At 38.4% G+C, this 24,720-nt stretch overlaps 1 protein-coding gene across 1 annotated transcript in view; it reads right to left on the bottom strand.

The window, feature by feature from the left end:
• Nucleotides 1–22,241, bottom strand: part of LOC149567035 (translocase of chloroplast 108, chloroplastic-like) — a 48,017-nt gene extending 25,776 nt beyond the window's left edge. Inside the window, exon 1 of the mRNA XM_089820262.1 lies at nt 21,845–22,241. Coding sequence (XP_089676388.1) covers nt 21,845–21,989 — 145 coding nt within the window. The 5' untranslated portion in view covers nt 21,990–22,241. The remainder of the gene's footprint in view (nt 1–21,844) is intronic.
• Between the last annotated feature and the right edge of the window lie 2,479 nt (nt 22,242–24,720).

The following is a 24,720-nucleotide window of genomic DNA, read 5'->3' as shown; positions in this document are numbered from 1 at the left end:
TGAAGTCCTCAATAGCACACCAAATCCCTAGACTTGGCCTAAATCCTCAAGCTCCGCCCATCAAAGTCTACCTAAATATCCCTTCCCAAAGGAGTCAAAGGAGATGAAATTCTTGACAAGATATTTTCTAACCAAATAGGTTCCACATTAACTTAATTGTTTTCATCTTTAGGTATTGAGCATCTCATGATCCAACTCACAAGATTATTTTGTTGCAATATGGTAGTGTTTACTGTTACTCTAGTTTTATTATTTTATTTCAAAATCTAAACATAAATTTGGTCATTACGACCAGTCTAAGTTCATTTCAATCCCTATTCACATCCATAATTACTTCTAAGGTTATAGATTAGTAATCAATCATCTTATAGTTATCCTTTAAGTTTACCAATCTCAGTCATTAAGAATTCATAAATTTAAATTTTATTTCTCAAATGAAGACTACATACAACCCCAAGTCAGTAGCACAAGACTGGTTCCTACTATGTCAAATGAATTGACTCGTGTGAAATTCCTCCTTCTATAGGCCATCTATATACACTTTGTCCATGAGATCAAGTTTAAAATTTAGTTCTTCCTCTTTAATTTTTCAGTCAGTTTATCTCTCAACTTAAATCCAACCACCAATGTACATTTTGTCCATGAGATCAAGTTTACCATTTAGTTCTTCCTCTTTAAGTTTTCACTCAGTTTATCTCTCAAGTTAAAAATTTAGTGTAAAGCACACAACTACTTATAAACCTATACACATTTCTTTACTTTACCCAAGTAGAGATGAACCAAAATGAAATGCTTAACTGGCATTAATAACATATACTAACTATGCAGACATGGCTGCAGCAGAAGATAATTTTCCATAATAGTAAGTTGTGGTTTGATTTATACACCAATATCTGGATTAGTTATTATATGGAACATCCAACATCTTTCCAACTATGGGGATTCTTGACCAGGCCTTAAATAAGTTAACAGTGACTACCTCAAGACAGATTGTATAATGATACGTTACAAGCATGTGGTGGACATTTTCAAACAATATTTCATAGAGATTCATTTTGGGCATGTCTTGCAACATATAATAAACCTTTAGATGAAATGGCCACAGTAAAATCACTTTGACATGCCTATTGATGCCTTTACGTATAGTTAATGGTTAGCCACTTGTTAATTTCCACATTTAATATTCCTAAAGATAGAAATAATAGGTGACATTGGTCTTGATTCCTTTGGTATCATAACACACGCGCCTATCTAAGCAATCAAACTCTCCCCCCCAACCTATCCCACGATCAAAAACATGCTACTCATTTCACTACCCTCAGTGGTCCTCTAAATTGTAGGTGGTACATTGTTGCAATGACTTAATTTGAATGAAGTAGACTTGATGCTTAGAGAAGTCAACAGTGCTGTTTGCAGAGCTCATACTAACGGCATTACCTTGGCCAAGAAATTTCTTAGAAATGGGTACTATTGACCAACAATGGAGCAAGATGTTTGTTAATATGTCAAGAAATGTATCGTTTGTTCGAAGCACATTGATTTTATTCATGCTCCTTCACAATCCTTGTAGCCTATCACTACTCCTTGGCCCTTCTATATATGGGGACTCAACTTCATGCAATAAGATTAATCCATCTTCCTCTGCAACCACAAACACATTTACACTAGCGTCAAATACTTTACTACGTGGATCCATTCCTCTCATTTATGTGGCTGACAAGGAAATCTAGAATATCCACCCTCAATCACATCATTTGTTGGTATGGAATCCCCAACTCCATTGTTCTCAACAATGAAAACTAATTTGATTCGTTGTATACAAGCCCTTTATGAAATTTTCCACGTCAAACACAAATTATCTACTCCCTACTACCCACAATGAAAAGGCCAAGTTGATGCATTCAACAAAATGCTCATTGAAATTCTCAAGAAGATCATAAATGATGCTAGCTATGATTGACACCTAGAAATCCTCCCCGTCCTTTGGGGCTATTGTACGACATTTGCATGCCCATTAAAGCCACTTTATATTCTCCAGTCTTTGATATCGAAGTTGTCTTAGTGATTGAGGTCGATCTTCACTCCTTGCATATCCTACTAAAGCATCTCATGAATAATGAGAGAATTGGATCTATTGGATGAACATCACCTTGCACCTCTAGGTCATTTGAAAATATATCAAAATTGTCTATGATGCAACTACAACCTCCTCAAAAGAAAAGAAATTGAAATTAGTGACCACATCCTTTAAAAAAACAAAAGAAACACAAACCGGTATAGAGAAGGAAAGAAGTTTTTGAACCTAACTAACTAGGCTCTTATGTCATCATACCAAAGTATATATCACATGGTTTCTTGTGAAACCCAAGAATGTCGTTCATTTTAAGCTCTTCCACACTTAAAAGGCCATTTCTATCCTACAAAAAATAATTCAAAAAAATCATATAAGAAAAGATTACAAAATTTCAACTTTTGAAAAGCAAAAAATAATATAAGAAAAATTGCCCCAATGTGAACCATTTTTATAGCATCATGATGCTAAGCTATGTGCATGCATTGTGTATGGCAATCAAGAGCCTTCTTATCTATAAGTACCTATATATTTGGAGACATTGAGCTTGTCTATAAGTTCACCTACGCAATGCTATCAATTGAACCTTCTGTAGAATAAGGAACACCACCTTGATCATTGCTTCAAAAAAAACTTTTGGACATTCCCTATCACTACCATGGCATCATGATGTGTATCCTCAAGCCTTAATATCCTTTTGTCCTTTAAGTCTAGAAATATCATTTGTACATTTCATGGCATGACCCCTAGCTACTTACGGTTCTCATATCACAAGTAGAAAAAAAATAGCAGATTGTCATATTGGAAAGCTTAGATTCTTAAGGCTCACAAATTCTTAGTTTGGAACTTTGGTCATCTTATATCACTGTTACATCCCAATTTTTGACCCAATTTAAAATGTTCATATAGCCGTTGAGGTTCACATGAAGTCAGTTACCAGTTAAATTTGTTATAATCCTGCAAAATAGTAAGATAATTAATCGTTAAAATTTCATATGAAGATAACATGTTAGGTGATTATTTATCATAAATTCATGGAATTGAAAAGACAGTTAGCCATTATGATTATTTATAATTAATAACTTGTTATGGTAATATGATTTAATTGCAGAGAACTTCCTTGTAAGGAGCACGTCAAAGGGGTGGAAGCATTGTTAGAAAAAGAATTGGGCACAGGAGCATCATCATCACTGAGCAAATGGGTATGATTCGTAAATCACCATGTTTGAGGACCTAGCAACTGCATAACATAATACACACATTAGACATGCATGAGCTATTCAATAAACATTTAAAATATTAATCATTTTAACTTAATTAATGTGTACCTCAAATGGCCTTTGGTTGACTTTTCCACCACATCATTATAATACATATTTATGTACGTACCAAAGTAACGAGAATCGGAATCAGATCGGAATCGGCAAGGCCAAATCGGCCATGAATCACCCATGAATCAGCTATGAATCGGAAATTTTTAAAAAAAACCCTTTAAATTTAGAGAATTTAACAATTTAAAACTTATTTCATGCACCCTTTATTGAATATAACTTAAACACACTATAACATCATCAAATAGAAGTTAACATACATAAACATAGAACATAAATGATAAATCCATCACATACGTAACTACGTAAAATGTAAATTGTAGGCTGTAGCTGAAGTAAATAGAAATTGTTTGATCATAATTATTCAAATCATAGAATGTATTTAAGATAAAGAGCCATAAGACATTAGGCTTGAAGTAGCATCTCTCATAGAATATCATTGCTCGAAGTAACTTGGTGAAACCATAGATGATCATATCTGCATGTGATAGTGGTGATTCATGATCCTACCAACTGTTTGACATAATCCATTTGGAAAGCGCCATTCAAAGGAGGGAAATCAAATGCTTCTTGTAGGCTCTGAAATGGGGGAAACACCATCTTAAAAATGAGAAATACAAACCACGGATATATAAGATTCCTTTTCCATTGACCGAATTTATGAAGACACGTACATCCTCAATACAGGGGCACGTGCATGATATTTGTTTGATATAATGTTCATCTATATATGACAGTCTCCAAGCATTTACTGGAGAAGCTGGAAGTCTCGGTGAACATATGGAATGACCCACACTTGTCTCTAGCTCGAAGTCATCACACAGGGTTAGAAGATTGGATACCCGTATCAACAATGAAGTTGGTGTTCCCTGCATTGCAGAATCATCTTCAACATTTCACACTCCCATCTCTGGCACACGTGGACATTACATTGTTTTAGAGATTGGTAATTCATGCCTACAATGAATTTGGTGTTTCAAATCTGTGAGGGTTGCTTTGAGTATTAATATAACAGGGACCACAAATGATGTGAACTGCTTGACAAAATTCCATTGTACCGATTTTTGCTGCCGATTCAGGCAATTTTTGTTAGCTATGCCGATTCACGGCTCCAAAAAATCACCTGGCCTAAATCGAATCGCCAAACCGGCAATTCAGGCGATTCCCGGAACTATGGTATGTACACATAGATATAAATTAAAGGTGACATCATAATATTATTTTTATACAAGATTTTATCTATTTAATACATACATTTAAATGCATGTGCAAGAAGATAAAATAATCTTCCAAGATGAAACATGTATTTAGATATACACATTTAAGAGGTACGACCTTGGATAAACATTTAATATGTGCTATATTAATAAAACATATTTACATGCAAGTAAATAAATATGTTTATATTATTCTTTTGATTTGTGACCTTTCAAATTCTTTTTCTTATTTATTCAATTCTTTACTAAAAACCGATATGCACACATTATATCAGCATCCAAGAAGGCGAAATATATATGCACACATTTATATATATTCATTGTGCATATATATTTTATACATACATATACTATTATATTAGGATATATATGCACAGGTCATCTTATATATATATATACAATTTCTTAATTCATATATATAGTTATATATTATATACATTCGTTATCTTATATTAAAAATGTCTTATATATATATATATATATATATATATATATACTCTCTCTTTTTCTCAGTTATTTCTATACTCTTCCCTCTTTCTTTTGTTTCTTCTATCTTGTTTTTTTCTTCTCTTGTCTCCTTTTTTAATTTTTCTTTTTCTTTCTTTTCATTTCCTTCTTCCTCTGCCTCGTGTTGTGTGCTCCTCCTCCCCCTCTCTTCTTTTTATTCTGCTTGGCTTGGCTAGTCTACATACTTTTTACTTCCTTCTCTCATCCTGATGATGGATCACAGAGTGTGATCCGAAACGTTGATGATAAAAAAACTTACACAATCGAATCCAGAAGCAACATCATCATTAACAATGGATTGTGGAAACTTGATATTATTAATTGATACCCTTCATGGGAGGGAACTTTGTTTCAAATCTAAGCAATTTCAGATGTTAAGGATCAAGCTTATGAAGAAAATTGCAGACTTAGCCTTCCTCAAGCGTTGCAGAGATTGTCGTGTAATTCCTTGTTTTGTCAAAGTTAGCCATTATCTTCGCAGCATGCATACCAAACCTATCTTCCTCCAGGCTGAACTCGCTCTCCTTCGTTCGATCATTCAGTCTACCAGGCAAGTTATTGACCGGTTCAACGCTAGGTTGCTGCCTCTCCACTTAGAACTGGCCTCTTCCTTGAGACCAGATCTTTGGATTCGATTGGATACCTCTTCCTTCGGCAGTGCGTTGGGTCATTATGAAGAGTCCATCAGAAGGCAAAAGAGAAAATTTTTGGCTCTTCGATATAAGTCCCGCCACCGGTTTGGTTTCTCTTCGGTCCTCGGCCAAGGCTCGTTGTGCAGGCCTGTGGAACATCCCTGCAGTACTGCTCTTGGGCCCTCGTCCTCTCCTGCTTCGGCCCCTCTCCTTTCTTCTTCTCCAGTGGTCGGCTTCATCCCTTAGAGCAGTGGGGTTCAACAGTTTTCGGGGTCCTCCTCAGGTTTTGTTTACGCAGAAGGCAAGCCTTTGTCCAGCGAAAAGAACCAGTCTTCAGGTTGTTCCTCAGGGCATGAGGCATTCAATGTGGTGGGTGTGGAAGCCCTTGCGCTATCTTCTTCCTCCTCTCCGTCGCAGACCGAACCGCTGACTTCTACTGGAGCTCGATCCAACCCTGGTGCAATTGGTTTGCAATCTGCTGTCCTCCAACGTTCTGGCTCTCGCAACGGCTCCAAACCTATGTGCCCAGGTACGTCTTCCTACTGTCCTCTTTCGCGTAATGTGCCTGCGCAGTCCTTCCTTTATTGCTCTCCTGTGGTTAGCTGGCAGTCTTCTCTTCTTGTCTCCCCTCTGATTGACCCCCGTCTTATCAGTGGTAGCCCCGAGATCCATCCAGCTCAGCCCAACCACTCGTCTTTGGGTTCCCTTGACTCCTCTGACGCCGGTGGAGGACCCTCCATATCTCAACCCATTGGGGTCTGTACTAGTGGGACGTCCCCATATCTCCATCCAATGGAGTATTGGTTGCGTCTTCTTCTAGCACTATCCTCTCACCTCGGGTCAAGTATGGCCTTGGTGTAGCATCTCCTTGCCCTCGTCCTTTCGCTCGCCCCTTCCGCCTCCGATCTCCCTTATCTAATCATGCGGTACGGGATTGGGAAAACAAGTTGGTTGTCAACCTGTCCACTGCTGTCTTAGACCCTCTTTCTTTTAATTTTTTAAAGCGGGGTCTTAATTTCTCTTGCTCCCCTCGGGTCATCCCTCACATGCAGTTCCTCATTGAGATCGAGAATGCTATTCGCTCTCTTTCAAATGATGAGGCAGAAGCAGTTAGGCAAGATTGTGCGGTCGCCCTTAGGCATGCTAAACCACCGAAACCCAATTTGCCTAGTGGAGAAATGCGTGCCTTTAAAAGTCTTGTCAAGGATAATGACATCATTATTACCAAAGCTGATAAAGGTAATGCTATTGTCATCATGAATAGGCAAGACTATGTCTCCAAAATGTGTGACTTGCTCGCTGACACCAGCAACTATCGCACTCTCTCGCGCAATCCGTGCCCCAAGATCTTGAAGAGAGTCAAAGCCTTGGTTCTCAATTCCTCCTTTGATGAGACCACAAAGAAAAAATTGGTTCCATCCAAAGAAGTGACCCCCCGTATTTATGGGGTCCCTAAAATTCACAAAGGAGGCATACCTTTGAGACCCATTGTGGACACTATTGGGTCACCTACTTATCTCCTTGCCTCCCACCTTGCCAAGTTAATTTCCCCCTTGATTGGAAATTCCAACTCTTTCATCAAGGATTCTTCGCATTTCGTCCAGTTTGTTAAGGGCTGCAAGGCCGAACAGGATGACATCATGGTAAGTTTTGATGTGGTCTCCCTCTTCACCAAAGTCCCTATTCAGGAGTCTGTTCTTATTGTAAAGAGCAAGATTGGTGATGAGATGGCAGACTTGGTTGAATTCTGTTTAAGATCCACGTTCTTCTCCTTCCAAAATGTTATCTATGAGCAAGTGGAAGGGGTTGCCATGGGTTCCCCTCTCTCTCCGATCATTGCGAACCTCTTTATGGAACATTTTGAGGAGGCAGCCATCCACTCCTTTCCCCTGAAACTTAGATGGTGGAAACGATATGTAGATGACACCAATGTGTGTTGGCCACATGGGCTTGAAAAACTTGAGGAGTTTCACAAGCACATCAACAACTTGGTCCCTAGCATATCGTTTACCATGGAGCTAGAGTCAGACAACCGCTTATCCTTTCTTGATGTTCTTCTCATCAGGAAGCGGGATGGCACCTTTGGTAGGCAGGTTTATCGTAAATCCACCCACACTGACTTATATCTCCACTCTTCTTCCCACCACCACCCCAGCCATAAAGCCAGCATCCTTAGAACCCTTGCCCTGAGAGCCTTCAGAATCTGTGATGAAGAACACTTAGATAGTGAGTTATCTCATCTTCGTCAGGTCTTCTCCTTGAATGGATATCCGTGCAAGCAAATTTCTAGGGCTCTTCGCCAGGCCAAATCCTTCTTTCTTTCTAGCTCTAGGCCTACCCCGTCCTCGAACCTCCCCGCTTTGCATGTTTCCATTCCTTTTGTGGATGGCATCTCCCAAAAGATTGCCAAAATCTTAACAAAAAGGGGCCTCCGAGTTTTATTTAAACCCCTTTCAAAGTTAAGTAATCTTGTCCCGCAGCTCAAGGACTCCAAAGACTCATTTCTTGACTCAGGAGTCTACAAGATTGTGTGCTCATGTGGCACCCCCTACATTGGAGAAACTGGTCGTTCTTTTCGTACCAGGATACGTGAGCACGGGGCAGACATCATGCATGATAGGGTCCAAAAATCTGCCTTAGCAGAGCACTCCGTCACCACCAAACATCACATTTGTTTGGAGCAAGCGCAAATCCTTTGCAAAGAGAGCAATTATTTCAAGAGAAAGCTCAAAGAAGCCATTGAAATTAGCCACCACCCCCTCAACCTTAATCGAGATGATGGGTGGTTCTTGAACCCCTCGTGGCAACCTTTGCTTCGCTCACTCGATTGCCGGCAACAGCATGGATAGCCCCCTCCCCTGTCTTTGGTTTGGTGTCCTTGTTCGTTGGCTCTTCTTTGTCTTGTTTTTTCCTTGTTTTTTCTTCTTCCTTTCTGTCCTCTTCTTTTCTGTCTCTTGGTTGTTTCTTTTCTCTTGCGGCTTGCTTTTCTTTATGTTTTTGGTCTTCTAATTTTATTATTTTTTCTAAGTTTTTTAATTTTATTAATTTATTCATTAATTATTTTTTAATAATTAGTATTTTTATTGTTTTTATTTTCTTATTTTTTGCTTTCATTTATTTTGTCTCGTGTTTCGAGTTGGTCTTGTATTCTTTTGCAATCTCTCCTTTATATATATATATACATTTGGTTCTTTTATTTTTATTTTTATTTTTAGATTGATTTTATTTATTTATTTTCAATTATTTATGTTTATTTTTTATTTTCTCGTGTCGGGTGGGTCTTGTTTTTGGGAGACCTTTTGCATTTGTTCCTGTTTATATATATTTTTATTTTCATTCTCTATTTTTCTTTTATTTTTATTATTTCATATATATATATATATATATATATATATATATAATTTATATATATTCATTGGGCATATATATTTTATACATACATATACTATTATATTAGGATATAAATGCAGAGGTCATCTTATATATATATATACAATTTCTTAATTCATATATATAGTTATATATTATATACATTCGTTATCTTATATTAAAAATGTCTTATATATATATATATATATATATATATACTCTCTCTTTTTCTCAGTTATTTCTATACTCTTCCCTCTTTCTTTTGTTTCTTCTATCTTGTTTTTTTCTTCTCTAGTCCCCTTTTTTAATTTTTCTTTTTCTTTCTTTTCATTTCCTTCTTCCTCTGCCTCGTGTTGTGTGCTCCTCCTCCCCCTCTCTTCTTTTTATTCTGCTTGGCTTGGCTAGTCTGCATACTTTTTACTTCCTTCTCTCATCCTGATGATGGATCACAGAGTGTGATCCGAAACGTTGATGATAAAAAAACTTACACAATCGAATCCAGAAGCAACATCATCATTAACAATGGATTGTGGAAACTTGATATTATTAATTTCTTTAAGAGTTACGGCTTCTTGGAAGCCAAGAAGATATCGAATACCTCTTTATATTATGGAAGTTGTGAGAGACCATTGAGTCTCATTTCTCATGAGATATCCTTGTGCGGTTTTCCTTAGGATCTATAATCCCTGCAGATTTCCTTTCGTTCTTTCCTTGCATATTTTTTGCCACAATAATTCTCATTTCGTCTATACTCTTGCTGAATACGTGATTGGAATCACACTAAGATTGCAGTCGGAGTCCTTTTCGTGAAGGTGCCCGCTGATAGTGTTCAACCAATATTCATATTACTTTCCATTTTCACCAAGTTATGTGGTTGCCTCCCCATATCCCAATGAATATAATATGTATTTATTAGATACTACTGCATTGTAATTATAGCAATAAGATACAGTTCCAAAATATGCCGTACTTTATCTTTGTTTTAGATATCATCGGAAAAGTCCCTCTTTAAAATAGAATTTCTTATGATGAGTCAAGATCAAATATCTATGACATGATATCATATCTTTATTCTACCAATTGAATGTCAAAATCAAATGGTCTTTATTATACAAGTCTTAAGATTTTATTTCTCAAGTCATAGAAATGTGATTTGCTGAAAACATGTAATATTCCTATATCAGTTGAGGAACAACAGAAAGAGTTGGTTGCTCTGAGATTCAAACACCTCGGACTCACCCAGCTGTATGGCCAAGGAAAAGGGTGAAGAGGGAGGGCTTTTCTAGATAAAGAAAGCGTAGGGATAAGTTTAAGGTCCATGGTTGGGTGGTTAAATCCCTGACAATGTTTCCCCTCTCCACGAGATGTCAAAACGTGCATCAGATAAAGATAAGTTGAGCATTCAAACATTTATTGGTAGCAGGTATCTTCACTTTTATGATATTTATACAAGTAGGAGATATGATGGATTAATTTATATCGTTGAATTCAGTTATTTCCTTTATTGAAAGCAACCTTTCTCGTCAATGTAATTGGTAACCATTTAGATCGGTTGACCTTCCAACCAAATATGGAATATATCTATAGAATTGTTATTGCAGTCTTTCATTTATAAGAATAATGATTATGAGCATATCTTCTAATCTTATGTTATTCCCACAGTTAGCAATAGGAAGAAAAGGAATGAAACAAAGGTATCTGACGCCCCAAATGATACATGGTATCTGATGTCCTAAATGATACAGTGGTATCTGATGCCCCGAATGATACAATGGTATCTAATGTCCTAAATGATACAATGGTATTTGATGCCCTAAATGATACAGTGGTATCTGACACCCCAAATGACACAATGGTACCTAATGGTAATCATCATATGATATTGATATGGTGGTATTTGATGGTAATCGTCATTTGATTTTTATATAGAGGTATTGGATGGTAATCGTCATTTGATCCTAAGTGGTATTTGTGGACTAACTTGGGTGTTTGCAGAAGCATCCCTAGATTGATTTCGGTTTTGAATTCCATGGTATGTAGATTTTAATTTCCATAGTAAATTCATTGATGGTGTTTTCAATTGTTAGTTATGAAATTCCCGTTTAACTGATTGTAACCGTTAATCTCATTCACTTGAACGTAATTGATATAACTGTCTTCCTATGAAAATGAAGTAATAGCTGTATTTCTTTAAAATGTTAGTTGTTAGTTAAGACTCGGAAAAGTGGTTGTTACAATCACCACAGTTTCGATGACTCACATAACACCATCACTACCATGATCTTACAAAGTAAAAGGACTCACATATCACTATCCCTACCATGACCTTACAAAGTAAGGGATGAGAACAAATTAGCTGCTTTCCCAAGGGCACCATAGTTCTTTACACTATGTTACAACTTGAAGTTAAGATCATTGGGGCATGAGTCTTGTCTTTACTTTTATCTTTATTGTTGCTTTCCATGCATTTTTGTGTGTTTTTGTTTTATTTTATCTTTTGATTTATTGATTCAAACCACTCTACAAATATGGTGCTTGTCATCATGGTCCATTATAGGTCGATGCTTAGCATCTATGAAAAAAAATGTTGCTCAAACACATCAAAAATTCTTCATAGATTCAAGATGTCCTTGTGCTCAAACTCCATTTCCATCATCATAAGCCTTTATAAAACATCCATACATAGTTACAATCATCTAGTAAAGCCATCATCCCCACCCAATTCATGTATATCAACTAGTATAGATATCTTAAATAAATCTATCTAAAGAAATGCTGATAGATATTCACTACAAAATAATTATAATTTAATTTATTACATCTAAAATTATTTATATTTCCTTTATCTCTATTTATTTAGTTTTTTGTTAATTTAAGCTCTTTATTTTAATTTCTTTAAAAATGGATGATTTATTTCTCCAAATATTATAATTTAAATGGATATTTTATGTGGTATTTATTAAATTGTTTATAAAAAAAAGTATTATTCTATTTATAATAAGATTTAAATTTTTGACATGTAGATGGTTGTCAAATTTAACCTAGAAGAATAAAAGTTAACATTAACACACTCACACCATCGCACTCCCCCATTCTGCCATTGTAGAATGCCTATCGGCATTAATTATCTCGCATACCATAATTCCAATTATTTATCTCAGTCACCCATCCATCATGCATTCGCTAATCCTCATCCACTTCTCCATATGTTCACCCTTTAAATCACTGTCTCCATTATTTTCATTTCATTTCTCCCTCGCCCAAATCTGCAACTATTTACCCCTTTACTAATATCAATTTCAATCATTTCAAGAGCACCTCATGTTCTTCAAACTCACCTATTCTTGTGAGGTAGCATGCAATCATTCGATCCGATCCCAATTTTAGAGCCTTTCCAAGAATCTAGTCATCCTTTAAATCCTAAGTTACCAGTTCGACTTCGGTTAAAAATTCGAAGTTCGAGAACCAGTTCACAAGTTCGTCAAAATTTTGGAAAGGGGTTTGAGTTTGTTAGTACAAAAACATGTAAAAATTGTATATATATATATGAACCATGAGTTAAAATTAGAATGTAGCATAGTAGCATAAACACATTTAAACAATAAAAACACCATACACTTGTAATCATAGTGATCATAGCATCAAGTTCAAGTATCATTGTCTTATTTTATTGTTCAATTAATGGAATAAAAATCTATTACTATTCTAAGTGCTTCAATCTTCTTCTTCTTCTTCTCCGACATCAGTTGAGCTAAGGCCAATGGGATCAACAGCAAAAGCAACAACAATGGTATTGGGATCAAATTCTTCAAAATCATCTAGTGTAAGCCAAGCAGTAGAAGCATCCAAGTCTGCAACCTCTGCACCTACATCCTAGTTCTTTGTCTCCCCTTCTTTGATTCTTTACACTTGTGCAAAAGAAGGTGCAAGTTGCAATGCACAGTGAAAAACTTGAACCCACAATGAAAAACTTAAACCCATAGTGAAAATTTTGAGCCCACAATGAAAAACTCAAACCCTACCCGAACCAGACCCGAACTTTGAACCAGTTCGAACTTCTGCTGGTCTGGGGAGTGTGGGGATGAACCATGGTAACTTAGTTTAAATCTGATCTTTATCAACCCAATCACTTTGATGCTTGGAGCATCATCTATCACCATTGTCAATCGTCAGGGGCTAATATCTACATTCTTTGAAATGACACTAATTTTTGTAATTGCAACACTATTTCTAAGAAGGCAAGATGTAGACACTATAATCTCATGTACACTCATCTTTATACCACCACCCCATCTTGACACCAAACAACAAAATAATTCATCACTCATCAAGATAATTCATCTTGCCTTAATTAAATGTACTATTTCATGAGTTTAAAAATAAATAATTCTCCGACAAATATTCAATATTTAATATAAATTCAAATAAATCCAGTGCAACACCAATACTGGGGTATGTCGGGATGACGGGACACTTCGAAGAGTTTCCGGGCATAGAGAAAATGGGCCTCATTTTTGGAACAGCAGCGGACAACGAGGGGATGGCAGCAAGGGGAGGATTGGGCGGGGAGTATTACAATAATAGATAAGACGTCTATTATTAGTTAATGGTTATCTTGTAAATATCTTTAGCTTTAGTTTGCTTTCGTTTTTTGCTTTCTCTGGAATAGAATGTTTCTATTCTTTACGATCGTTTCCTAAGGAAACATCGTCTCTTCCTTTTGTATAAATTGACCTTTCGGTCTCTGTTATTAATAAGCAAGTATTTACCAATTACCTCGTAATATGGTATCAGAGCTAAATACTTAAATTTTTTCGGAAAAATTTATAATTTCTTCTTGAAATTATTTGTTTAAATTTTTCCAAAATTATTTCAGCTAATTTCTCCAAAACCCACCTAGGGTTTTTCTGCTTGGAGAAATTCCCGAATTACGGGTCTACAAATCACATGGAAATCGTGGCCATTTTTTGGAGACTCGCGTTTTTGGGGTGAAAATCTGCATGTTTCTATATCAAATCTTCATGCTCTTAGCCGTCTCAGTCTGTCATTGTGCTCTGGGAAGAAGATTCGACCATTTTTCATCAAGAAATCTGAAGTTTTTTCAAGCTTTTTTCAGCTAGGGCCGTTTTTTTTTCAAAACCCTAATTTTTGGGGTCAAAAAAATTTTTTGTTTGTAGATTCTTGGTGGGTTTTTCGAGAGCTCAACTGTGTTGTCGTCCGTTTTTTCTGGGTGCCTCAATTTTTGTGCCTTGATTTTCGAGCCAGCGGATTTAGAAAACGACAGCAGATTCCTTCTGGGTTTTTCAAGCTCTCTTTTGGATCATTCTCTGATTCTTCTGGGTCTTCCGTATTTTTGCTTCGAAGAACATGCCTTCACAAATTTTCACAGTTATTCATTGAAAAACGTGCCATGGCATCTCTGACAAATATTATGCTCGAGCATAATTCCAAATTCAATGGTCGCAATTATGGAACCTGGAAGCAGCGCATCATCGCAATCTTCGAATATCGAAACACCGATCAACTTGTTCTGGGTGTTAAGCAGCGTCCGACTTCTCCGGGTCCTGATCAAGATACATGGGATCTGAACAATCGAGAGGCAGTAATGCTTCTCAAACTCTCCGTAGCTGATGACCAGCTTTCTCAGATTCCATCCGGCAAGACAGCGGCCGAAATCTGGACACATCTAAAAGGTCTTCATGAGACTTCCGACAAGAGCAGAGCCTTCTTTTTGAAAATCACTCTGTTTTCTATTGTCATGGATGAGTGCACCTCGCTCCAGGCACACCTGAATCGGATTCAGGAAATCCGTGATCAGTTACTTGCCATCGGTCGCAAGATGGAGGAAGAGGATATTGTGGTAATCACTCTTCGGAGTTTACCAAATTCCTATGAGCATTTTATCGAGACTCTCAACATCACATCTACTGGTGTTGATCTAAAGTTCACTGATCTCTGCACCCTGCTACTTCAGCAAGATCGATGGAAACAACAGTTCGGTAGCAGCTCCAGTTCCACCTCCACTGAGCAAGCCTTTGCTGCGAAATCCTTTCAGAAGGATAAGGGCAAGTTTCAGCAACCATCTCAGCAGAAGTCTTCTGCTCCAGCATCCGATGGTACCAAAAAGAAGAACATTCAATGCAACTATTGCCACAAGTATGGTCACATGAAGGTTGCATGTCGGAAACGCTTAGCTGCCCAGTCTAAGCAATCAAGTTCGCAACCCAAAGCGAACAGTGCAGAGCACACTGAGCAGGTGGAATCTGCCTTTTACGCCTTCATGGCTAAAAGACCCGCAGATCATGTACAGTCATCTGCCTGGTACATTGATTCAGGTGCCTCTCGACATTTCACTCACCGCAAAGACTGGTTTACTGACTACCAGCCTTATTCAGATTCTGTTATCTTTGGTGGTGGAGAAGAGTACACGGTTGTTGGTAAAGGCAACATTCAAATTCAGTCTATTGGGAGGAAGCTCATATTCCTTGATGTGTACTACGTTCCAGGGATGGAACTAAATCTACTCTCGATCAGTCAGTTGCTGCGACATTCTCCACACTTGGCAGTCACCTTCGGTTCACATCAGTGCACCATCACTGATCGGGCGACTAAGTCTACTGTTGCAGTTGGTCTTGAGGATCATGATCTTTTCAGACTTACTAATTCTGGTGATTCTCAGGACTTAGCTATGGCTGCTCGGCGATCTTCCATCAGCACACTTTGGCATTAGCGATATGGGCACTTAAATGTGCATTATCTCTCACAACTTGCTCGGGATGAGCTTGTTCTTGGTTTGCCAGAGATTCAAACCCAACACCTTGGAGTTTGTGACGCATGTCAGGCTGGGAAGCAACATCGCACACCTTTCCCCAGTGGCGATTCTTAGCGAGCTTCTCAAGTACTTCAGCTTGTTCATGCTGATATCTGCGGCCCTATGGCCACTCCTTCTGTTCTTGGGTCCAGGTATTTTCTGTTGTTTGTAGATGATTTTAGTAGAAAAATGTGGGTGTATTTCCTTTAAAAGAAATCCGATGCATTTATTGTATTTCAGAAGTTTAAACCCTTAGTTGAAAAAGAGTCTGGGAAATCTATTATTACTCTTAGATCAGACAATGGGGGGGAATTTTGTTCTAATGTTTTCTCCAGCTTCTTGGATACACATGGCATCCAACGCCAGTTCACCACACCCCACACGCCACAACAGAACAGTGTAGTTGAACGTCGGAACAGGACAATCACCGAGATGGCTCGTTCCATGCTCGAACACAGACATGTTCCGAAGCGTTTTTGGGCAGAAGCAGTTAACACTGCAGTTTATCTGTTGAACCGGTCACCCACAGTGGCGGTCAAAGGTAAAACTCTGAAAGAGGCCTGGTCAGGTCGCAAGCCCAGAATCAGTCACCTGAAGGTTTTTGGCTCTCTTGCTTTTGTTTGGATCCCTGATGCTTCACGCACCAAGTTGTATGCCAAGAGTCAGAAACTGATGCTTGCTGGATATAGCAGTCTTCACAAAGCCTACCGCCTTATTGATGTTGAGACATCTCGTCTCATATACAGCCGCGATGTAGTCTTTGATGAGCAGCGAGGACCATTCATGCCTGTTTCTCCTGTTCCTGATCCAGCAATCCAGCCTATGCAGGTTCATGATTTGGGAGTTCGGCTTCCATTAGGTCCACCTGATGGGAGGGCTCCAGTAGCTCCTACAGCTCCAGTCCTGCCAGTGATACCTGTACAGCCACCTCCGGCTTCTCCTGCAGGATCACCTCGTTTTGAAGATGCTTCACCTAAGTTTGATCCAGATTCTTCTGATCAGGATCCTGCTGATCAAGCATCTCCTAGTAATACTGTTGGTCATTCTCCTCTCCGGCCTAAGTGGTGGGCTAAGACACTTGCCGATCTTCATGATGATGAGCTCATTGATGGGAGAACTACTCGGAAAAAGAGCAAAACTATAGATTCTGTTAACTTTGCTCTTATGGCCAACATTCACAGTGTGTTTGAACCTCAAACATATTCCAAGGCTAAAGGAATTCCAGAGTGGGAACAGGCCATGCAATCTGAACACCAGAGCCTACTGAAGAACAACACTTGGGTCCTTTCTGATCTTCCCCCAGGGAAGAAACCCATTAGCTGCAAATGGGTCTACAAAATCAAATACAAATCAGATGGTACTTTGGATAAGTACAAAGCTCGTTTAGTGGCAAAGGGCTTTTCTCAGCGTCAGGGCATTGATTATGAGGAGACCTTTGCTCCTACTACAAAGATGAGCACCATCAGATTAGTCCTAGCCATGGCAGCACAATTTGGCTGGAAGGTCCATCAGATGGACGTAAAGAGTGCTTTCCTAAATGGTGATCTCCATGAAGAGGTCTACATGACGCAGCCTCTTGGTTTCAAGGTTGCTGGTAAAGACCATCAGGTTCTCAGATTGGTAAAAGCTCTCTATGGTTTGAAGCAGGCCCCTCGGGCATGGTACATCAAGATTGATACATACCTCAGTGATCAAGGCTTCAAGAGGAGTTCTTCAGACTCAAATCTGTACATCAAGACTACTGACAATGACATCATCCTTCTGGTTATCTATGTGGATGATCTGATCATCACTAGCAGTTCGGCATCTTTGATTCAGGGAATCAAACAACACTTATGCCAGTCTTTTGATATGACTGACCTTGGGCTCATGCATTATTGCTTAGGTGTTGAAGTTTGGCAACAGTCTTCTGGTATATTCATCTCTCAGTCCAAATATGCCAGAGCCTTGTTAGACAAATTCCGAATGCAGGATTGCAAACCTGCATCTACACCTATGGAGAAAGGTCTCAAGTTATCAGCCAAGTCTGATTCTCCTTCCGTTGATGATACTACGTATAGGCAACTAGTAGGCAGCCTCATCTACCTATCTGCTACTAGGCCTGATATCAGCTTCGCAGTCAGCTATATTTCACGCTTTATGACGGCTCCTAAGGCTGATCATTGGATGGCAGCAAAGCGTGTGCTTCGTTATGTGAAGGGCACTTCTGATTATGGACTTCTGTATTCTCGAAGTTCTAATCCTAAACTCAGTGGGTTCACAGATTCAGATTGGGCAGGCTCTGTTGATGATAAAAAGTCAACATCTGGATATGTGTTCAGTTTGGGATCCGGTGCAGTCACATGGACCAGCAAGAAGCAGCAGGCAGTTTCTCTCTCTTCTACAGAGGCTGAATATAGAGGGATTGTTAAGGCAGGATGTGAAGATGTCTGGCTTCGTCGGATGCTTGGGGATATGCAGATGTCACCAACAGGACCGACTACTCTGTTTGTTGATAACGAAGGCGTTATCAAGTTAGCACGGAATCCAGTCTTCCATGAACAAACCAAGCATGTGGATGTTCATTGTCATTACATACGACAGCTGGTTGAAGACGGGACTATAGATCTGCAATATGTTCCTACCTCAGATCAGACTGCAGACATTCTCACCAAGCCTCTTGGTCCTGATAAGTTTGTCAAATTCAGAGGACAGCTTGGTGTGTTAGATAGATTAACCATTAAGGGAGGGTATTACAATAATAGATAAGACGTCTATTATTAGTTAATGGTTATCTTGTAAATATCTTTAGCTTTAGTTTGCTTTCGTTTTTTGCTTTCTCTGGAATAGAATGTTTCTATTCTTTAAGATCGTTTCCTAAGGAAACATCGTCTCTTCCTTTTGTATAAATTGACCTTTCGGTCTCTATTATTAATAAGCAAGTATTTACCAATTACCTCGTAATAGGGAGGCGTGTTGTATGGTATACATATAAAACTTGAAATGCTAGTTATGAAATTATGTTTCAATACAACATACCAAATTAAAATACTTGAACATAGTGAAATTGCAATATGAACTAGAACTATTGAACATTCAACATAGTAACATATTACATACCCAATAGTACCATTAAAAAATCAAAATTCAGATAGATATTCAAGTACCCATCCCAACGGCAGCATGGCTGCGGAATGGCAGAGGTGGGGGTGCTTGGGTACTCAAGTACCCGGAGCTGGGACGTCTTAGGGAGAAGTGCTTTGAGGTTTGGGAGGGGGTGTGAGTCCCCGTTAATTTAATTAAAAAATTATTTAAAGCTCATAGTTAACTACTTAATTGGCATTAACTAACTAATCAATCAACATAATTAAACAATTTAGTTAACACTTATGTCAAATGTTGCTGATGCAATTTTCTTAAAAATTTGAACATGTTCTAGGAGAAAGTTTGAGATTTGTCGGTGGTACCATTAGTACCTGTCCATACCATGAAGATGGCGGCATGAGAATATGGGATGTGAAGCACTCCATTTTAGAAGCTCATTTTATTTTGTTTGGTGGTGTCGAAGGGTAATTTATAATGTCAATCCATAAAAAGGTGAACACTGGTGACTTTGGTGAGTATTTATGGACTTTGCACCTGTTGTACCAGCAGCATTGATCTGTGTATCAGACCTGATTTCTATTTCAGTCTGATATCAATTTTTCATGTGTTAGGGGTTCATTATGTGCACAGTGCATGAATTCGGAAAGTAAATCAGTTCAAACTTGTTGTGGGTGTGCTGAGATGTTGTGCTAGTTTTCTAAGTGTTCATATTGCTTATCAGCCATCATTTTCAGTGTTAATCAGTCACAGAGGCATTTTACAACATTTTATCTAAGTTTGAAAGGCGTATGGGCAACCTACATCAGCTTGGCCATGTGTATGTCAGTGTTTTTTAGCTTATGATTGGTAGGCAGTTGTTGCCTATGCTTTCAAGTTTCAAGTATATTCAGTTAAACCTTGTAGTTGCAATAATTCATACTTCAGATCAAAATTATAAATTATATTGGTCTCAGCAGTATATTTTATTTTTTACCTCTATTGTAATGCATTTCATGCCCATCTTATAAGCCCCGAATGGTACTACTGCTGGAGCAATATATTTGTATGCATTTCACTTGTAAAACTGGATGGTTATCTGCTAATTCATATTCATATCCTACTGATAGATCTTGGTCAGTTCACCACTAGACCCAATGTATTTTATTAGCCTGTTTTGGTATTAAAAAAGCTGGTGTAATCAACCATTTTGGTTTGAACCAGCTTGGACATTCTACCGTTGGCTTGCATCAACATATATTATCTTCTAAGTAAATGTAGATAGAGGTTGGCTTGCCGCCATGTCATCTTGTCTGCATACAATGTTATCAGTAGTGTGGTTTAAGCATTGTATGCTCTCACCTTACCCACTCTGTGATTTGGTTGATCAAAAAGTGTGAACGCATTGCATATGCAATTTATATCAAAAGAATTCAAAACAAGGGTCGCATGATTTGTTACAGCCTCACCTTCTGATTTTAATTTCAACTTCTGTGCTAGCATCATTGGATGTAGCAGTATTCAGCAACTATACTTCTATTTTCCACAATCATTTAGAACTTAAAGCCATTGAGAAATTGTTAGATCCCTGGACCCAAAATCCATTTTATGTATTTCTATAGCTTGACTTGCTCCTAGTAATGTACAGTGTGGATTGACCAGTTCCAGAAGCAAATGCATAAACCACGTGAGCATTAAACTTTTGAAGGTCTTCAAGGAATAGCTGTCTTGACTGATAACTGTTATCAATCAAATTTAAAGGCAGTTAGTACTCACCATGAATCGTGTCAAATACCTTGACAATATGGATCACATCAAGAGCCTTGGCTGGTGGACAGATCTTGTTCAATCACTTGCTGACAAGAAGGTAAAGAATCAACATTAAGGAAGTCTGCAACAAGAAAGGTACCCTTACAAATATCATGATTCATGTAGTTTAATTTTTTCCTTATTAAATTATCTACCAGATCTTCTTCATCTTCTCCTAGGGATGATCACTTGATAATCAACATTTTCTTCAAGGAAATGACTCTAAATGACCTCTTTAGGCACAATAGGACAAGGCATCCCATTTCCCATCAAGATCCTGCAACAATTCTGTGAACCCGAGCAGTGATGTTCCGTGCAGGTGACTAGGGCTTCAATTTCTTGTAACAAGTGACAATTTATTTATCTGCGGTCGTTTATTAACTCTATGTCACAGTCCCGTGAAGCTTGCTCCTTTATTTTTTAGGTGTAAGTGGTCCATGCAACTTTTTGATTAGCTGAATAAATAATTGGTAATCTTCTCTTTAAATAGAGCGGCAACAGCTTAAGCTTTACATTCTTAGCTGTAGATGGAGGGGGGTTGAACTTCTGGGACGAATATTTAACCTCCAATGTATTACATGGCTGCATGTTTTGTTTTCCATGTTTTTATTTATCTTCCAAAATTTGAGAACCAGATAAACTAATTGCTAACAAATGAGCAGGTAAAAAAATCATGAGCATGGGACAATTACATCCAAAAAAAAAAAGATAGCTGCATAGGAACCTGCCATTAGGGTTATATGCTCATGATATCCAGACTTATAAATCCATATCAAGTGGGATTGGAGAACCCACGAGAAATCAATTTGTGACCAGTATAAACCTCTACACCCGTAAAATTATGAGATGAAGTATAATTCAAATTCAAATTAACTTTATAAGATAGATAGTTCTAATCTTAACACTTGCTGAAAGCAAATCACATTGATTTATCTGGTTGACGCGATAAAATGTGTATCATACAATAAATAGACAATGCTTATAACCTACAGAATCCTCTGTATTGATAGAAAAGGGGGTTAAAATTAAAATCACACCTTGATCATCATCAAAGCTATCGTTAGATGAGCTGAGGTCGTGGAGGTGATCTTCATTTGAGGACCCTGCTGTAGAAAGACGTCTGTCGCTGGAAGCAGGCCTTGCAGAAGTGAGAAAAGGAAGCCACTCGCCGAGAATTTCCATGCCCACACATGTAATCACTTTCTCTTCACATTCTGAGACATTTTTTAGCGATTAAAGAGCCACACCTACTCTCCGAGGAGAAAAAGAGCTTGAGAAATCTCTTCTGCATGAGACCAAATGATTTGTTGGAGACAGGCTCGATTGCATGCCCAAATCAGGATACACTGTTCAGATTTCTTAATCTTGTCTTTCGATCAGGTTTTGACATTCATCTTCTCTCGATAGCCAAATTTTTTTTTATGATACTATTATCCAATTATTGTAATTAGTATAATTTATATTTATATTTTATTTTATATGATTCTATAAACCTTATAATTTTCTAAGCATAAAAATTAATTTTCTCTCACAAAAAATAAAAATGAGATATATTATATTTATTATACAATAATGAGTTATCCTTATTTTCTTTTCTTTTTTGATGAATAGTCATTACTATTAATAAATTAATATACTAGTTACAATTCATTAAAAAAGGGGTCGGAGGATACAAGATCAACCCGCAAAAGTTTAGACGATTGTAGTTGGAATTAACAACTATTCATCAAAAAAATATATTAGCAACCCCTCAAGCCGCCAAAGCAGTGCCAGTCGAGGGGGGTGGTTCATATCGATCATTAAAACCGTAGTCATCCTTGGGGTTAGCAGGCGAACTAGGAACAGTCCAGCTATCACCAACCTCATTAGGGACCTTGTCTTTATCCTTTTCCTCTGCCCGTAGCGAAGAGATGGTCAGATTCAACCAGAAAGGCCACTTTTCAGAAGCAACGAGAGGAGCACTAGGAGGGGGAGCTGCCAGACCTTGGGACCAGCCAAAACTACGTCAAGATGGAGAAGTCGAGCAGTGATGCTACCAAACACCATTGCCACCACTAAGAGAGTGGTGGCGGGGAGCTTGCGATTGAGGTGTGTGCAAGTGATGAGCAGAGGAGCTGCGCCTTCGACGGCGGCCCCTAGTCGAAGTATGGTCAACCGAGGTGTTGGGAGGCACTCTGGCGACCATTTAGGGTGCGTTACCCTAATTATTGAGTAGCTCATGAAAGTGGGCCACCTCTAGAGCCACTTTGTTTGCTTGGACCTAAATCTACATCATGACATTATTACAAATGCATGCTTTAGTATACATAGCAACATTTATATCAAGAAAGTTGTGAGTGAAAAGAACAGTATTCCTATCCTTCCATAAGGTCAACAAAATCTCCTTCCTAAAAGTATGCCAGATTTGGTTGAACTTCCTAGGAATTATGGGTGAATCACCCAACACAACCATATGCCAAGAAAAGGGCTCTAGCCTAAAAGACTTAAAGAAATCATGTATCCAATGCCATTAGTTTTGAGCACGCCTACAGAAACAATTTTGATTGCCCACAAAATGGACATCAAGGATCGAGAACCCCAATATGCTTGAGTCACAGCCCAAGGGGAAGCCCTTGAAAAAATAGGCACCAATCAAAATGGGCAATCTTGGGCTCAAATATAGCACTCCAAATTGTATCAAAGCACATCCTCCAATGATAAGGAGAAGACTGCAAATGTCATCACCGATTGAGAGTATCCACCATGGGAAGGTAAGGAGAAAGCCATCGATATCCTAAGCTTGGCTTATAACTGGTGAAGGGCATTGCAGGATACCACTTCTAGTGCTTCCACCAAGGTCGAACAGACTGAATTCCCACTTTGTGAATTAAATGATCTGGGATTGTTGAGAGCAAAAGATCAAAAGTTTGTCGATCTTGACGAGCAAGACAAAACTGAATTTGAATATCCTCCCAAGATTTGAGACTCATAGAGACCCTGGAAAAGAGGTCTCTAGGTGTCTTGGTGCTGCGTTTGAAAAAATGTAGAGCACTACCACCTTGATTTTTGGCTAGAGGAACGCCTTGAATGGCAAACAATGGGGACCACTAAAGGTTCTATTGATTCAAAGATAGCCAATTATGAAACTCATCACCAGCCCAGTGAAGTCAAGGATTGACAACTTCCCAAGCCTTCCATATGCTCTTTATAACAAAAGAGCCATGGATGTGAATAGGTTCATGCATGACAAGAAGGGTTTGAAAGCTAATCCCCTTCCATGCAGGCATGTTGGTAGGAAATCTAGAAGTGATGCAGTGTCGAACCAACACTTTCTAAGCTTCATCATCGGTGATAGCACGAATAATCCATTTAGTATAGAGAGCAAGCCCTTGTTTCTGAGTGGAAAGAAGGCCAAGTCCTCTTGACTCCTTGGGGAGACAACAAAAATCCCAAGCAACTTTGTGAAAGCCATGGTGATCAGAACCAAATGCCTAAAGAAAGTTGCCGAGTAAGCATTCCAACTTAAGGTAAGAGGCTTTGAAAGGAGCCCAACACGAAGAGTAATAAACATGAGTAGCTGCCAACACCTTAGAGAAAATTTGGAATTTCCCCACAAGAGAAAGGGGTTTAGTAAGCCAATAGCCAAGCTTCTTTTCAATTTTCATGAGTATAGCATTCCATAAGTCCACTGGCAAAGCTTGGAAAGCAAAGGGAATGCCCAGAAAGCGAAAAATCTCCCCATGAGTGACCAATTTCCACTCTAATTGAGAAAGCCAGGGTGGGGTTGGAAGAAAAGATTGCCTATAACAAAGCATCTTGTGTCATTGAATAGCTGAACCAGAAGCTTGACAAAAGGTGTCCAAGCATTGCAAGGCATCAGCAATGTTCTCCTCATCCTCTAAAAGAGTGAGAAAGGAATTATTTGCAAAATGTC

This window comes from Cupressus sempervirens, chromosome 3 (assembly GCF_028749045.1).
Source record: "Cupressus sempervirens isolate cs-2001-9-10 chromosome 3, ASM2874904v1, whole genome shotgun sequence".
Lineage (NCBI taxonomy): Eukaryota > Viridiplantae > Streptophyta > Pinopsida > Cupressales > Cupressaceae > Cupressus > Cupressus sempervirens.
Note: the sequence above shows the minus strand (reverse complement) of the source record. Positions and strands in the feature narration are given on the sequence as shown.